At 55.0% G+C, this 17,641-nt stretch overlaps 1 protein-coding gene across 1 annotated transcript in view; it reads right to left on the reverse strand.

The window, feature by feature from the left end:
* Nucleotides 1-1,859: 1,859 nt before the first annotated feature.
* LOC146058330 (uncharacterized) overlaps nt 1,860-17,641 on the reverse strand; it is a 31,596-nt gene continuing 15,814 nt past the window's right edge. The window contains 10 exon segments of the mRNA XM_083170602.1: nt 1,860-3,709; nt 5,090-5,213; nt 6,032-6,489; nt 7,173-7,227; nt 13,078-13,541; nt 13,649-13,682; nt 16,478-16,563; nt 16,566-16,605; nt 16,607-16,887; nt 17,055-17,127. Of these exon segments, the coding sequence (XP_083026728.1) occupies nt 3,075-3,709; nt 5,090-5,213; nt 6,032-6,489; nt 7,173-7,227; nt 13,078-13,541; nt 13,649-13,682; nt 16,478-16,563; nt 16,566-16,605; nt 16,607-16,887; nt 17,055-17,127 (2,250 nt within the window). The 3' untranslated portion in view covers nt 1,860-3,074.

The following is a 17,641-nucleotide window of genomic DNA, read 5'->3' on the forward strand; positions in this document are numbered from 1 at the left end:
CAGTCATACTGCCCATGTGCATGTACTGCTGCTATACACACGTGTATGGGCGCTCAGGGACTCACCAGTCATACTGCCCATGTGCCTGTAATGCTGCTATACACACGTGTATGGGCGCTCAGGGACTCGCCGGTCATACTGCCCATGTGCATGTAATGCTGCTATACTCACGTGTATGGGCGCTCAGGGACTCGCCAGTCGTACTGCCCATGTGCATGTAATGCTGCTATACACACGTGTATGGGCGCTCAGGGACTCGCCAGTCATACTGCCCATGTGCATGTACTGCTGCTATACACACGTGTATGCCAGATCAGAGACTTGTGCTGGGGTGAGAGGAGACGTTACACTGCCATCAGGCAAATGTCTATTCCAGCCACGCAGCCGTCTCCCGCTATATACCAAGACCTCCATACATAATCTCACCCCCCGGCACATACAAGACCTCCATACATAATCTCACCCCCCGGCACATACAAGACCTCCATACATAATCTCACCCCCCGGCACATACAAGACCTCCATACATAATCTCACCCCCCGGCACATACAAGACCTCCATACATAATCTCACCCCCCGGCACATACAAGACCTCCATACATAATCTCACCCCCCGGCACATACAAGACCTCCATACATAATCTCACCCCCCGGCACATACAAGACCTCCATACATACATAATCTCACCCCCCGGCACATACAAGACCTCCATACATAATCTCACCCCCCGGCACATACAAGACCTCCATACATAATCTCACCCCCCGGCACATACAAGACCTCCATACATAATCTCACCCCCCGGCACATACAAGACCTCCATACATAATCTCACCCCCCGGCACATACAAGACCTCCATACATAATCTCACCCCCCGGCACATACAAGACCTCCATACATACATAATCTCACCCCCCCCGGCACATACAAGACCTCCATACATACATAATCTCACCCCCCCCGGCACATACAAGACCTCCATACATAATCTCACCCCCCGGCACATACAAGACCTCCATACATAATCTCACCCCTCGGCACGTACAAGACCTCCATACATAATCTCACACCCCTCGGCACGTACAAGACCTCCATACATAATCTCACCCCCCGGCACATACAAGACCTCCATACATAATCTCACACCCCGGCACGTACAAGACCTCCATACATAATCTCACACCCCGGCACGTACAAGACCTCCATACATAATCTCACCCCCCGGCACATACAAGACCTCCATACATAATCTCACCCCCCGGCACATACAAGACCTCCATACATAATCTCACACCCCGGCACATACAAGACCTCCATACATAATCTCACCCCCCGGCACATACAAGACCTCCATACATAATCTCACCCCCCGGCACATACAAGACCTCCATACATAATCTCACCCCCCGGCACATACAAGACCTCCATACATAATCTCACCCCCCGGCACATACAAGACCTCCATACATAATCTTACCCCCCGGCACATACAAGACCTCCATACATAATCTCACACCCCGGCACATACAAGACCTCCATACATAATCTCACACCCCGGCACATACAAGACCTCCATACATAATCTCACCCCCCGGCACATACAAGACCTCCATACATAATCTCACCCCCCGGCACGTACAAGACCTCCATACATAATCTCACACCCCGGCACATACAAGACCTCCATACATACATACATACATAATCTCACACCCCGGCACATACAAGACCTCCATACATAATCTCACATCTCACACCCCGGCACATACAAGACCTCCATACATAATCTCACCCCCCCCCCCCCCTCCCCGGCACATACTGCTGTAAATAACAAAATCCAGAAACCAAATGTCAGCACAAAGTCCTTACATTTACAGACGTCACAGACAGAACATGGGAGACTCAAATACATTAGAGCTTTAAAATGAAGAATTCCTTTAAAAGAATCCCTGTGTCAGTAGGGGGGGGGGGGTGCAGGGGTTTGTTCCCATCTGGCCAATGCATGAGATACGTTCTTGGTAATAACGCTGCGATCTGCCTGTCCCCAGCCGCGTCTCACGCTGATGCTGCCACTGGTTTTATTAATACGGAGCCGCCCACTTCCAGTCCATCAGCTGTACGGCTCTGTGTGCGGGCCGCGGGGCGTCTGGGCACAGCCAATTACAGCAGCACACCTGCGTCTGCTCAGCCACCTCCCCGGGAACGCCCGATTAAGTTCTAGCAATCCGGAAGCCTGCGCAGACTTCGCCATCGGTCAACTGCCCTACCAGCGCATGTTTTCCAGATCTCCTCACAGAATCTCAAGTGAAATAATTAGAACCACCCGTGGATTTATTAAAATGTGTCAGTAAGTAATGATTGAATATGTGCTCCTACAAGGAGGTATGGAAGACATGCATTGTGTATCGGCTAAGGATGGTCTTTACAACCGGACAACCGGCTGGTTGGAGCGACAGTCTGGGAATCTGGTAATGTGCTGCTTGCTCCCAAACCAATTACCACCTATCAAACACCGATTCTAGCAGCCACCCACCCGAGGCATCCTACTGTTCCCCAAAAGAGTCCATTGTGGACTCCCCCTCCTCCTTCCCCTTACGGTGGCCGCCTATGGTCTGTACACAAGTGGGGAATACTGTGATCGCAGGCTGAGGGCTTCCACTCGCCGACAGAACAAAAAAAGGCTCTTGTGAGGTTTGGCAAAGTCTTTTTGGTCACCTTGTAGTAACCGTGTATTGCACCTAACAGACCGGATGTGGGGGGGCTGAAGCGCTCGGGTTAGGACTGTGTATGGCCTACAGGGTACAAGGGTGTAGTGTCTCGTATATCACAGTAATAACAGCACCAATGCAGGATATTCTCCGGGTCTACATCCACCGCAGCACAGAACCGGACAGGACACAAAGTCTCGGTGATTCAGTATGAAATGCTCAGGGACCTCCCTGACAACATCCCGTCTAGGAATGCTTAATACTATGGCCAATATGTCCGCTGTGTACTGCAGAGCTAATACATTGTCCATTCCTCCAAATACCGCACATGGTAGAGGCCTGTTACCCGCTCACGCCCCATTTTCAGCCTTGGATGTAGTCAATCGTTGGGCCCAATAGGTTTGCGTGGACCTTCTGGTGTTTGTTCAGCTCCGACCTCCAGCGGTAACTTTTGCCGCACTGGTTACAGGGGTAGGGTCTCTCCCCGGTGTGAGTCTTGACGTGAGTGGTGAGGTGCTGCCGCTGCACAAAGCACTTGCCGCACTGCTTGCACTTATAGGGTCGCTCGCCAGTGTGGATGCGTTTGTGGATGATTAAGGCCGTGCGGCGGCGAAATATTTTCCCACACTCGTTGCACAAGTTCGGCTTCTCTCCGGCCTGGTGACTCCTCTGATGCTTCAGCAGATCCGAGTTCCGTGCAAAACGTTTCTCACACTCAGTGCAAGAGAAGAGTTTCTCCCGCGGGGCGCGGCGCTGGTCCAAGAACCGCAGGCTTTGCTGGAAGCCCCGGAGAGCATCGGCGGACGTGTGCGGTTCATCGCCCGGGAGGGAGTGACTGGAGAAGTCTCTTAGTTCCTGGGGGACACCAAACTTATTCACCTCGGGACCCAGATCTGCACCAAGGGGAATGTGCTCTTTGGAGTCACTGGGCATTACCAGATCCTCGGGATTCCTCTCTGGGGGCATCTCCTTGCCATTCTTATTGATCCAGACTTCTCCTGCTGGGGAGAAACAGACATTACATGCAATGCTAATATACAACGCTGAGTCCTCCCCAGTACAGTATGGTGAGCAGCGACTATGCAGCACAGTACAGGTCCCCTCTCACTGGCATCAACACTTCTATATCCCTCACATGCATCCATAGATCCCTATTTCCCTATGTAAATTCCTCTATCCAAGCCCCCCAGAGAATAGATACTGTATGTCCGAGCCCCCAGCAAACACCTCCCTCTGAGATCTCAGGGAACAGCTCCCCCCCCCCCTGCCCGGTATTGGTCCGCCTGAATTCCATCCCGCACTCAGAAGCTGAGAGTGATCGGCCTGGTTAGTACCTATTTGGGTGACCAACAGGGAACACCAGGAGCTGTAATAGATTTGGGCAGCAGAGACACCTCTGTCTGGTCGAGGGAGCACTCTATACTTTTACCCTCCTTCATCTACTCCCCTCCATTCTGGAACCGGGACTAATATTGAACCAAGAGGAGGACTGCATGGTATGATACATGTGATTCTAGGGAGTCGCATCATTCTTAACTAGCAGGGGACATACTGTAGTGTCATGCGTCATTTATCTTCATACTCCAGTAATGGTTAAAACATTTAGTGTTCCCACTAGGCTGTTTTAGCGGGGCGCTGCACCCTGACCGATTTTTAAAGGGCAAAATGTGCCCTGCCCATCTCTCAGCGCCCCGCTAAAACAGACTCACGGGGAAGCCCAGCGCCACCGTAGACGGCGATGCCCGGTGCCTCCCCAGCAGCAAAGCGACATCATAGGGGCCGGGTCCGCCCCCTTTGGTGACGGCGGGGGCCGGGCCCGCCCCTTTCGATGACGTCCTTGTCCGCTGACGTCACAAGAGGGGCGTGCCCGGGACCGCTCCCAGCGCCCTGCCCGCTCTAAATGATAGAGTGAACACTACCATTTGTTCTGATTGGTATCAGTATTATTCTCTATGAACACCATTATATGTGAATTTTGGAGCATTTACATCTCTTGATCATTTCACACTTGAATATAAAAGTGAATTTTTACATTGTTAACAAATTTTGTGTCATTTACTTTTAGCTAAACTACTTAATAAAAGTTACGTCTCAAAATTCTTCAAGCATCCTTTGTAAAGTGCGCCCCAAAACCCCTTTTCTGTTCTTCCTTTGTGTCGCCTTCATGACTTTCCTTTTCAGTTGTTATGCTGAACAATTTTGGGGCACCGCCAAGCAGATACCACTGACCAATTTAGTGCAAGCGGTAATCACGTTGGTGCAGCAAAGCATTAGTACCGTATTACTAGCATGATCCTTTTACTGCTGGTGCCAATCCCAACCCATATTGTATAAAGGCTTAGGGGATGACTTTCACCCGCTGTGAGGAGGACACATACCCAGTGTTATGAGGGAATCGGCACTTTCCTTCATCATGTTCCGGTACAGCTCCTTCTGCCAGTCCTCCAAATCCTTCCACTCATCCGAGAAACACACAGCAACATCATCGAAAGACACCGAGGCCTGAAACATACGTGTAACATATTATACCAGGCCTGACAAAACACAGGACTATATGACATCACTGGTGAAAAGCTTGAGAGGGTCAAAAGGTCGCCTTGGAAATAGTTTAACACACAAAAAAAAATGTCCTGATTTTTAGGGTGCAGCTGCAATGGGAATGGTCAGGGTTGGCCACCACTGCTAGGGGCAGGGTTAGGCACTTAAAACATCCATATTGACTATATAAAAGTCGACCCCTTGGCCTTGTTGGCAATTAAATTGTTGACTTATATACTCAATATTTTAATTCACACTTATCGTCGTCGGCCCAGCAGTAGAGCGGATGACAATAGATCATCCAGCTAAATCTGTATGTCTGCCAGAACCACCTACGATGGACCAGTCATGTCGGGTGGTGTTGAGTATAAACCTTGCCAATGGTTACATCGGTTGGCGGCGGATACTGGTGGATACTGCAACACCAAGTACGCATTAAACAAACATAGATAATAAGAGTGGGGGTAGAACCGTAATTCAGGAACCTGCCACCACCCCCCTCCCCTCGGCCAGCTCCCATAACCAGGGGAACCTACACTTGTCTAAAGTACATGGAATTATGGGCAGTAGCTGATTATGTCACCGGTGGCAAGGACATAATACATGAGTGGTCCACATTGCATCTCTGCCCAGATCTGGTCTTGTGCCACCATGTGTAGCGTTAGAAGATGACCCCACAACAGACTCCGCATGGACACCCACACATTCAGCGGGTCTCCTCCCCATACAGTCACTGCTGTCAGTACAAGGTGATGGCGGGCATGAGGGATGGCCAGACGTACCTCCCCGCTGTGAACCCTCTGGTGTTTGACCAGCTCCGACCTCCAGCGATAGCTCTTGCCGCAGAGCGTGCACGGATAAGGCTTCTCCCCGGTGTGCGTCTTCAGGTGGGTGGTGAGATGCTGGCGCTGCACGAAGGACTTGCCGCACTGCGCGCACTGGTACGGCCGCTCTCCGGTATGGATTCGCTCATGGATGAGCAGAGACGTGTTTCGTCTGAAGCACTTCCCGCACTGGTTGCACACGTACGGACGCTCTCCCAAGTGACTCCTCTGGTGCCTCACCAGGTCAGAGCTCCTGAGGAAACTCTTCTCACACTGAGTACATGGGAAGAGACGCTCCTGAGCTGGGCGTCCTGACCCCGCACCGAGGGCCTTGTTAGAGGCAGTCCCATCACCGTTAGGCTCTTGGCACATGCTCCGCTGTGTTTGGCCGCCATTGATTGCCTTCCAATCGTTCTCTGGTGTGACAACAAATACAGGTCAGTCATAGGCTTTAGGTGCGTAACACACAAATCCCTGCAATGATTTCTGCCACATTAGCCAGCTGCGCTGCGGTCCTCACAGTCACTGCCTTGTTGGTGTTCCTCCCCTGAGCCAATAGGGCCAGCATCAGTCACCACAGGTCTCAGATGGCTTTATTTAGGTCTACGGTGTGAAATCGTTTCACGGTCTGATTTGAATCTGTTCTCACTCTGCTATGGCACCAAATGTAGACTACAAATACAGCTTGAATAAACCCGCTGAATTAGGACCATTTTATGGTAATATGAGACCAGACATGTACAATTTAAATATGTCAACATTAGTGTCCTTGCTTCTTAATCCTGGGACAATATTGTTCACCTTGTGTCTTAAATCTATAGAATCCATGTTATACGTTGTATTTAGATGTTCTAACATTCAGAACTGACACAATGTGGCCCCTGCTGTTTATATGATTTGTAACCCAGTACCCCAGTGCTAAAAAAACAGGGACAGACATGATATAGGTACAAAAAAACTCACTTCCCTCTCTCACTGTTCTGACCTGGTTCTAGCAAAAGGATTCCAGGATCCATTGTCTATATACAGATGTGGGTAGGTTACATTCTCTACTACTAATAATACAGCACAAGTCACCCAGACGCACAGAAAGACTCACCGAGAGAACTCTCCTTCTCAGCCTTGCAGGTGGGGTCTATGCCGGACAGAAGAGTCTACAGGAGAGAGATAAACCCTCAGATTAGTAATTTGGTGCAGGATCTCTGTGGACACAGACAGTAACAAGACACAGAGCCCCCGGGAGAGCGGACTATACAGAGGGAAACAGGGTTCTAGAACTGTTCTGTCCTATTCTGATGCCGGCCTCATAGTGTTTCCACGTCAGCTACTGCTTATACCTGTACTGCTTCAAATATCCTATATCCAGGACAGGGGAACAAGGAACCAAAGAAGCCAGCGGACCATGAGATTATGGCCCCCATCGTCAGATGAAGAGCACAGCTGTAAGTGCTTAAACCAAATGAACCAGGACTTCTACCTGACCTATATATGTCCATGCACCTCCTTACCCGTAACACAGCCCTTCTAGTCGCGCCACGCCATGGTGCAACTTGGTAAGGCCAGGCGTCTTTTTTTCGTTAAATAACATCATTACAAAACAGAGAGAAAGGGAAGCACAAGCAGCTTCTGCTGATTAAATGTTGCGTGTCTATATTCAGTATGTGACTGCCGCTGTATCTGCATATACAATATTCCCAGGAAAGCACTAACTTGCCATATCTAACGCAGATACAGTGGCAGTCACACACTGCATACAGACACGCTGCCTATCATATTAATCAGCAGAAGCTGCTTGTGAGTCATATTCCATTTGACAATTACGGTCGCTATTTAATGAAAATGTTGCAATTTAGTTTCCTGGCAGAACAAAGTCCCACAGAGCTCATGCACTCCTCCCACTCACTGGACTCCTCCCACTCACTGGACTCGGCATCTGACCCGCCTCCTGTGTAGTCTCGGCACCTGGATGTACAGATGCTACAGCTGTAACTGTGGCTCTTGGTGGAAAGGGGACCAAGTTACTTATTTACCAAACTATATGTATGGGACTAGTTGTGCCTGACTGAGTGCTTTATACACCCAGAGGGGACCACTATGTAGCCCCATATACGTCCTCCTAACCGAGAGATAAGCATGAAACCCCAAATATCACATGATCACTGAGCTCCTCCCACCCGCCATCACTGTTAACCAATTCAGCAAAGGAAAGAGGAGGCTAATTTGACATCAAAGTCTCAGGTAGGCAGTGTAATAGGTCATGTAATTAATGCCTCTGTACACACACAACCACACGTGTACACACGGGGTGCAGTCAGGATGCCAGTGTTCAGTATACAGACACTGGCATCCCGTCTGGCCACAGCTGACACGCACACACCTACACGTGTACACACGGGGTGCAGTCAGGATGCCAGTGTTCAGTATACAGACACTGGCATCCCGTCTGGCCACAGCTGACATCCCGATCGTTAGTATGCCGGGGCAGGTTAAGTTTAGGCACTATTTGGGGTACTTAGGGTTAGTCTAAGGATAGGATTAGGCTGCTGGGGGGGGGTGTTACGCAGCAGGTTACGGGGGTTCAGTTCAGGCGGCAGGGTATGGGAGCTGGGCGTAGGCACTACTGTAGTAAGTGGAGAGGGTTAGGCTGCGGGGGGGGGGGGGAGTTAGGCAGCAGGTTACAGGTGTTCGGTTCAGGTGGCAGGGTATAGGAGTTGGGCGTAGGCACTACTGGGGTAAGGGGAGAGGGTTAGGCTGCGGGGGGGGGGGTAGGCAGCAGGTTACAGGTGTTCGGTTCAGGCGGCAGGGTATGGGAGTTGGGCGTAGGCACTACTGGGGTAAGGGGAGAGGGTTAGGCTGCGGGGGGGAGAGGGTTAGGCTGCGGGGGGGGGGGGGGTAGGCAGCAGGTTACAGGTGTTCGGTTCAGGCGGCAGGGTATGGGAGCTGGGCGTAGGCACTACTGGGGTAAGGGGAGAGGGTTAGGCTGTGGGAGAGGGGGGGTAGGCAGCAGGTTACAGGTGTTCGGTTCAGGCGGCAGGGTATAGGAGTTGGGCGTAGGCACTACTGGGGTAAGGGGAGAGGGTTAGGCTGCGGGGGGGGGGGGGGGGGTAGGCAGCAGGTTACAGGTGTTCGGTTCAGGCGGCAGGGTATGGGAGTTGGGCGTAGGCACTACTGGGGTAAGGGGAGAGGGTTAGGCTGCAGGGGGGGGGGGTAGGCAGCAGGTTACGGGGGTTCGGTTCAGGCGGCAGGGTATGGGAGCTGGGCGTAGGCACTACTGGGGTAAGGGGAGAGGGTTAGGCTGCGGGGGGGGGGGGGTAGGCAGCAGGTTACAGGTGTTCGGTTCAGGCAGCTGGGCGTAGGCACTACTGGGGTAAGGGGAGAGGGTTAGGCTGCGGGGGGGGGGGGGGTAGGCAGCAGGTTACAGGTGTTCGGTTCAGGTGGCAGGGTATGGGAGCTGGGCGTAGGCACTACTGGGGTAAGGGGAGAGGGTTAGGCTGCAGGGGGGGGGGGTAGGCAGCAGGTTACGGGGGTTCGGTTCAGGCGGCAGGGTATGGGAGCTGGGCGTAGGCACTACTGGGGTAAGGGGAGAGGGTTAGGCTGCAGGGGGGGGGGGGTAGGCAGCAGGTTATGGGGGTTCGGTTCAGGCGGCAGGGTATGGGTGTTGGACTAAGGGGAGAGGGTTAGGCTGTGGGAGAGGGGGGGTAGGCAGCAGGTTATGGGGGTTCGGTTCAGGCGGCAGGGTATGGGAGCTGGGCGTAGGCAATATTGGAGTAAGGGGAGAGGGTTAGGCAGCAGGTTACGGGGGTTCGGTTCAGGTGGCAGGGTATGGGAGTTGGGCGTAGGCACTACTGGGGTAAGGGGAGAGGGTTAGGCTGCAGGGGGGGGGTAGGCAGCAGGTTACGGGGGTTCAGTTCAGGCGGCAGGGTATGGGAGTTGGGCGTAGGCACTACTGGGGTAAGGGGAGAGGGTTAGGCTGCGGGGGAGGGGGGTAGGCAGCAGGTTACAGGTGTTCGGTTCAGGCGGCAGGGTATGGGAGCTGGGCGTAGGCACTACTGGGGTAAGGGGAGAGGGTTAGGCTGCGGGGGGGAGGGGAGTTAGGCAGCAGGTTACGGGGGTTCGGTTCAGGTGGCAGGGTATGGGAGCTGGGCGTAGGCACTACTGGGGTAAGGGGAGAGGGTTAGGCTGCGGGGGGGAGGGGAGTTAGGCAGCAGGTTACAGGTGTTCGGTTCAGGCGGCAGGGTATGGGAGTTGGGCGTAGGCACTACTGGGGTAAGGGGAGAGGGTTAGGCTGCGGGGGAGGGGGGGGGGGGGTAGGCAGCAGGTTACAGGTGTTCGGTTCAGGCGGCAGGGTATGGGAGTTGGGCGTAGGCACTACTGGAGTAAGGGGAGAGGGTTAGGCTGCGGGGGGGAGAGGGTTAGGCTGCGGGGGGGGGGGGGTAGGCAGCAGGTTACAGGTGTTCGGTTCAGGCGGCAGGGTATAGGAGTTGGGCGTAGGCACTACTGGGGTAAGGGGAGAGGGTTAGGCTGCGGGGGGGGGGGGGTAGGCAGCAGGTTACAGGTGTTCGGTTCAGGCGGCAGGGTATGGGAGTTGGGCGTAGGCACTACTGGGGTAAGGGGAGAGGGTTAGGCTGCGGGGGGGGGGGGGGGTAGGCAGCAGGTTACAGGTGTTCGGTTCAGGCGGCAGGGTATGGGAGTTGGGCGTAGGCACTACTGGGGTAAGGGGAGAGGGTTAGGCTGCGGGGGGGGGGGGGTAGGCAGCAGGTTACAGGTGTTCGGTTCAGGCGGCAGAGTATGGGAGTTGGGCGTAGGCACTACTGGGGTAAGGGGAGAGGGTTAGGCTGCAGGGGGGGGGGGTAGGCAGCAGGTTACGGGGGTTCGGTTCAGGCGGCAGGGTATGGGAGCTGGGCGTAGGCACTACTGGGGTAAGGGGAGAGGGTTAGGCTGCGGGGGGGGGGGGGGGGTAGGCAGCAGGTTACAGGTGTTCGGTTCAGGCAGCTGGGCGTAGGCACTACTGGGGTAAGGGGAGAGGGTTAGGCTGCGGGGGGGGGGGGGGGTAGGCAGCAGGTTACAGGTGTTCGGTTCAGGTGGCAGGGTATGGGAGCTGGGCGTAGGCACTACTGGGGTAAGGGGAGAGGGTTAGGCTGCAGGGGGGGGGGGGTAGGCAGCAGGTTACGGGGGTTCGGTTCAGGCGGCAGGGTATGGGAGCTGGGCGTAGGCACTACTGGGGTAAGGGGAGAGGGTTAGGCTGCAGGGGGGGGGGGGTAGGCAGCAGGTTATGGGGGTTCGGTTCAGGCGGCAGGGTATGGGTGTTGGACTAAGGGGAGAGGGTTAGGCTGTGGGAGAGGGGGGGTAGGCAGCAGGTTATGGGGGTTCGGTTCAGGCGGCAGGGTATGGGAGCTGGGCGTAGGCAATATTGGAGTAAGGGGAGAGGGTTAGGCTGCAGGGGGGGGGGTAGGCAGCAGGTTACAGGTGTTCGGTTCAGGTGGCAGGGTATGGGAGTTGGGCGTAGGCACTACTGGGGTAAGGGGAGAGGGTTAGGCTGCAGGGGGGGGGTAGGCAGCAGGTTACGGGGGTTCAGTTCAGGCGGCAGGGTATGGGAGTTGGGCGTAGGCACTACTGGGGTAAGGGGAGAGGGTTAGGCTGCGGGGGAGGGGGGGTAGGCAGCAGGTTACAGGTGTTCGGTTCAGGCGGCAGGGTATGGGAGCTGGGCGTAGGCACTACTGGGGTAAGGGGAGAGGGTTAGGCTGCGGGGGGGAGGGGAGTTAGGCAGCAGGTTACAGGTGTTCGGTTCAGGCGGCAGGGTATGGGAGTTGGGCGTAGGCACTACTGGGGTAAGGGGAGAGGGTTAGGCTGCAGGGGGGGGGGGGGTAGGCAGCAGGTTACAGGTGTTCGGTTCAGGCGGCAGGGTATGGGAGTTGGGCGTAGGCACTACTGGGGTAAGGGGAGAGGGTTAGGCTGCGGGGGGGGGGGGGGGTAGGCAGCAGGTTACGGGGGTTCGGTTCAGGTGGCAGGGTATGGGAGTTGGGCGTAGGCACTACTGGGGTAAGGGGAGAGGGTTAGGCTGTGGGGGAGGGGGGGGGGGTAGGCAGCAGGTTACGGGGGTTCGGTTCAGGTGGCAGGGTATGGGAGCTGGGCGTAGGCACTACTGGGGTAAGGGGAGAGGGTTAGGCTGTGGGGGAGGGGGGGTAGGCAGCAGGTTACGGGGGTTCGGTTCAGGTGGCAGGGTATAGGAGCTGGGCGTAGGCACTACTAGGGTAAGGGGAGAGGGTTAGGCTGTGGGGGAGGGGGGGGGGGGGTAGGCAGCAGGTTACGGGGGTTCGGTTCAGGTGGCAGGGTATAGGAGCTGGGCGTAGGCACTACTGGGGTAAGGGGAGAGGGTTAGGCTGCAGGGGGGGGGGGGTAGGCAGCAGGTTACGGGGGTTTGGTTCAGGTGGCAGGGTATGGGAGTTGGGCGTAGGCACTACTGGGGTAAGGGGAGAGGGTTAGGCTGCAGGGGGGGGGGGTAGGCAGCAGGTTACGGGGGTTTGGTTCAGGTGGCAGGGTATGGGAGTTGGGCGTAGGCACTACTAGGGGAAGGGGAGAGGGTTAGGCTGCGGGGGAGGGGGGGGTAGGCAGCAGGTTACAGGTGTTCGGTTCAGGTGGCAGGGTATGGGAGCTGGGCGTAGGCACTACTGGGGTAAGGGGAGAGGGTTAGGCTGCAGGGGGGGGGTAGGCAGCAGGTTACGGGGGTTTGGTTCAGGTGGCAGGGTATGGGAGCTGGGCGTAGGCACTACTGGGGTAAGGGGAGAGGGTTAGGCTGTGGGGGAGGGGGGGGGGGTAGGCAGCAGGTTACGGGGGTTCGGTTCAGGTGGCAGGGTATGGGAGCTGGAAGTAGGCACTACTGGGGGTAAGGGTTAGGGTACATATGCACCCCCGGTCGGGATTCTCTATATCGGGAGGGCAGGGTTCATCTTCTGACCAGAGCGTGGGATATGGGATGTATCACACATGAGCAGTGCAGGCGTTACCTCCTCCTCCTCGTGGACCTTCTGATGTTTCAGCAGCTCCGACCTCCAGCGGAAGCCTTTCCCGCACTGGGAGCACTGGAAGGGCTTCTCCCCGGTGTGCGTCTTCAGGTGAGTGGTGAGGTGCTGGCGCTGTATGAAGGACTTGCCGCACTGAGCGCACTGGTACGGCCGTTCCCCTGTGTGGATCCGTTCATGAATCAGGAGGGAGGTGTGCCTACGGAAACTCTTCCCGCACACGTTGCAGATATAGGAGCGCTCGTCTGTGTGCACGCGCTGGTGGGAGCGCAACGTCCGCTTGTTCAGGAAGTTCTTGCCACACTCTTGGCAGGAAAGAGCCCGATCCCCTTTCTGTGCCCGCTGACGTAACAGCATCCGTGCCCGCTTGCCCAGAGCTTTGCCTCTCTCCAGGGCTCCCAGAGGACCTTGCCCCTCGCGTTTGTAGCGACGCTTCCGTCCTGACGGCTCTAAGGGGAACAGACCTTAATAATCAATCGGGAATCCTTAAATCCCACATCATATACTATAAACCTTGTAGTACGGTCTGGGACACGTCAGCGACAACGTTCCTCACCTTTCTGGGCTTCCTCTGAGCCGGTGGCAGAACTCTGAAACAGAAGAAGACAGGGCGTTATTGTCACCGGCAGGGGCTTCATCCTCTTCCAGCACAGCCAGGGGGGCAGACGGATAACCTAGTGCAGATGATACAATTGCCATGGTACACCATCAGGCTCCCACAGGAAAAATACATTGGCCCTCACAGGACAAAAAGAAAACCATTGGCACCTATATGAAAAAAAAAAACACATCCACACCAATCCTGAGGTACCAAATATAAAATACATTGGCCCTCACATGAAAAAAAAAAAAAACTGCATCAGTTCCCACATAAAAAAAAAAAAAAAAAAAAAAAAATCATGGGAATTGTCCCTCATAGAAAAAAAAAAGAAACCCCATTGACACCCATTGTGCATGGCTCATCTGCTTGTAGAACACAGGATGGACCTTATGCCAATTGTTTTCAGTATGTAGTGGCCCCAGGGGGTACAGTTAAAACGCCCTCATGTGAACGCCATGACCCTGAGGATCCCCTCACTGAGCTCCCTGTGACTCCTCTCTAAATCCAAGGCAGCTTCTTCAGCAACAAGCCCTTAACCCGGGACAACAGGAGAGAGTGAGCAACAGCCGCCACCAGCCAATGGTAATGTGCGGATGACAAGGAGGAGGAGGGGCCAGCAGCCAGATCTGAGAACAGCTCATGTCACACTAGTGCTGCCCTAGTGTGCGGATCCATCTATATGCCAACACTGACTGCTGATAACAATGAGGTTATCAATGTGTGATGTAATGCCCCTTTGTCTGGCTTCAGACCCCTACCACCTGAGTCAGAAATGCCCAGGAATGGGGTGAACAAGGACAGAGACAATGGAGGGATGAAAAGAGAGGGGGAGAAAGTGTTAGAATGGGAGCAAGAGAGAAGGGGGAGAGAGAAAGGGGGCAAGGTTGAGGCACAAGGAGGAAGGGGCATGGGAGTGGGAGAGAGGAAGGCTGCTCTGACTAATAGCTACATAAAGTTTTTCTTTCCCTTCCATTAGGTGAGCAGGCAGGCCGTAGCCTGAGTCAGGGAGGGAGGCAGGCAGGCAGACCGTAGCCCGAGTCAGGGAGGGAGGCAGGCAGACCGTAACCCGAGTCAGGGAGGGAGGCAGGCAGACCGTAGCCCGAGTCAGGGAGGGAGGCAGGCAGACCGTAGCCCGAGTCAGGGAGGGAGGCAGGCAGACCGTAGCCCGAGTCAGGGAGGGAGGCAGGCAGACCGTAGCCAGAGTCAGGGAGGGAGGCAGGCAGGCCGTAGCCCGAGTCAGGGAGGGAGGCAGGCAGACCGTAGTCAGAGTCAGGGAGGGAGGCAGACAGACCGTAGCCAGAGTCAGGGAGGGAGGCAGACAGACCGTAGTCAGAGTCAGGGAGGGAGGCAGACAGACCGTAGTCAGAGTCAGGGAGGGAGGCAGACAGACCGTAGTCAGGGAGGGAGGCAGACAGACCGTAGTCAGGGAGGGAGGAAGGCAGGCAGACCGTAGCCCGAGTCAGGGAGGGAGGCAGGCAGACTGTAGCCCGAGTCAGGGAGGGAGGCAGGCAGACCGTAGCCAGAGTCAGGGAGGGAGGCAGGCAGACCGTAGCCAGAGTCAGGGAGGGAGGCAGGCAGGCTGTAGCCAGAGTCAGGGAGATAGGCAGGCAGACCGTAGCCAGAGTCAGGGAGGGAGGCAGGCAGACCGTAGCCAGAGTCAGGGAGGGAGGCAGACAGACCGTAGCCAGAGTCAGGGAGGGAGGCAGACAGACCGTAGCCAGAGTCAGGGAGGGAGGCAGACAGACCGTAGCCAGTCAGGGAGGGAGGCAGACAGACCGTAGCCAGAGTCAGGGAGGGAGGCAGGCAGGCTGTAGCCAGAGTCAGGGAGATAGGCAGGCAGACCGTAGCCAGAGTCAGGGAGATAGGCAGACAGACCGTAGCCAGAGTCAGGGAGGGAGGCAGGCAGACCGTAGTCAGGGAGGGAGGAAGGCAGACAGACCGTAGCCAGAGTCAGGGAGGGAGGCAGGCAGACCGTAGCCAGAGTCAGGGAGGGAGGCAGGCAGGCTGTAGCCAGAGTCAGGGAGATAGGCAGGCAGACCGTAGCCAGAGTCAGGGAGGGAGGCAGGCAGACCGTAGCCAGAGTCAGGGAGGGAGGCAGGCAGACCGTAGCCAGAGTCAGGGAGGGAGGCAGACAGACCGTAGCCAGAGTCAGGGAGGGAGGCAGACAGACCGTAGCCAGAGTCAGGGAGGGAGGCAGACAGACCGTAGCCAGAGTCAGGGAGGGAGGCAGACAGACCGTAGCCAGAGTCAGGGAGGGAGGCAGACAGACCGTAGCCCAATGCAGGCAAACCATAGCCAAAGTCAGGGAGGGAGGCAGGCAGGCCGTAGCCCGAGTCAGGGAGGGAGGGAGGCAGGCCGTAGCCCGAGTCAGGGAGGGAGGCAGGCAGACCGTAGCCGAGTCAGGGAGGGAGGCAGGCAGGCCGTAGTCCGAGGCAGGGAGGCAGACAGACAGTAGCCAGAGTCAGGGAGGGAGGGAGGCAGACAGACCGTAGTCCGAGTCAGGGAGGCAGATGTGGTTATATGCAGATACCGCCATCACCCCTCCCTGGTGTAGCAGTCTGTGAATGAGGCCTAAGGGCGCCCACTGTCACGCGGTAACACACTGCTTATATACACTTATACCAGACCAGTCACTTTCACTACAGGCCGTTGCCAATACTGCCCGCCCCCATACCAGCAGAGCGCACACTGAGTAACGCAGCTGCATACGGGTTTTCAGAACTTGTTACGCAGCAGCAAATAACCAAGAACATTGTCTGAATGAAGCCCAGCGCATTGCGTTACCTCCTTCTCGTGGACCTTCTGATGTTTGACCAGCTCGGACCGCCACCGATAGCTGTTCCCGCAGACATCGCAGGGAAAGGGCTTCTCCCGGTGTGGATTCTCTTGTGGGTGGTGAGATGCTGCTGCTGAAATGAAGGTCTTGCCGCACTGCGCACACTTGTAGGGCCTCTCGCCGGTGTGAATCCGCTCGTGGATCAGTAGTGCTGTGTGCCTGCGGAAACACTTGCCACAGACGTTGCAGATGTACGACCTCTCCCCGAGGTGAGCCCGAAGGTGCGCCTTCAATGTGCGCTTGTTGTAGAAGATTTTACCGCACTCTGCGCAGGCATGGGCCTTGTCCGCTTTGGGGATACGGGGGCGCCTCTTTCCTGCACTCCTGTGCTTTGCTGGAAGGCTTTTGGGGCGATCACCTTACGTAAGAAGCAGAGGAAAGCGGCATTTACTTTACGGACTCCCAATGACAGAGATATAGATAGGTAACCTGCCCCATATATACATACACAAGGCTGTGTCTCTTCTATTGCATAGTAACCTCTTCCATTATACTTGGACTGACGGAGAGCTCCAGATGCCGTACCTGCATTAGCGCCATCTCCGTCCTCACAGCGGTCACAGTCCCCCTGTTCTTCCTTAATGGAGGCGTCTGCGGCCTGAAATACAACAAGAGGGTGAGTATACAAAGCAATCAAAAAAGGGGAGGAAAAAGACAGTTGTTTGTGGATGCACTCCTGATCGACAAGGATCGATACTTATATTTTGATAAGTTTTTCTTTTTAAGTAAAACCGTGGGGATTCCTGTTGTCTTTATTTAATTGGTATTTGACAAGGAATTTTCCCACAAACTTGCATACATACACAAGGTGAGGAAAAGTAAAGATTTGTGTTGGAAAGAGTTTTAAAACGTGTAGGCAGATTCTAATAGGATGCTGTTAATTTGTAATATTCAGGTGGTATTCCCTTGTGACATGTGTTTTATTGTTTGTGTGTCACACTGTTTATATAAATTTGGTCACCCAATTTTTGGGAGTGTGCCCTGGGCTTGGTTGGGAGGTGTGTAGATTTTATTAAAGGTTGTGGTAGTTTTAGATCTATATGAATTACCACTGGTCTTTATTGACCGTTATTCCTGTTGTGTGATGATGCGGTTTTATTTATACATTCTCA

The sequence above is a fragment of the Crinia signifera genome, chromosome 2, assembly GCF_055691185.1.
Source record: "Crinia signifera chromosome 2, ASM5569118v1, whole genome shotgun sequence".
Taxonomy (NCBI): Eukaryota; Metazoa; Chordata; class Amphibia; order Anura; family Myobatrachidae; genus Crinia; species Crinia signifera.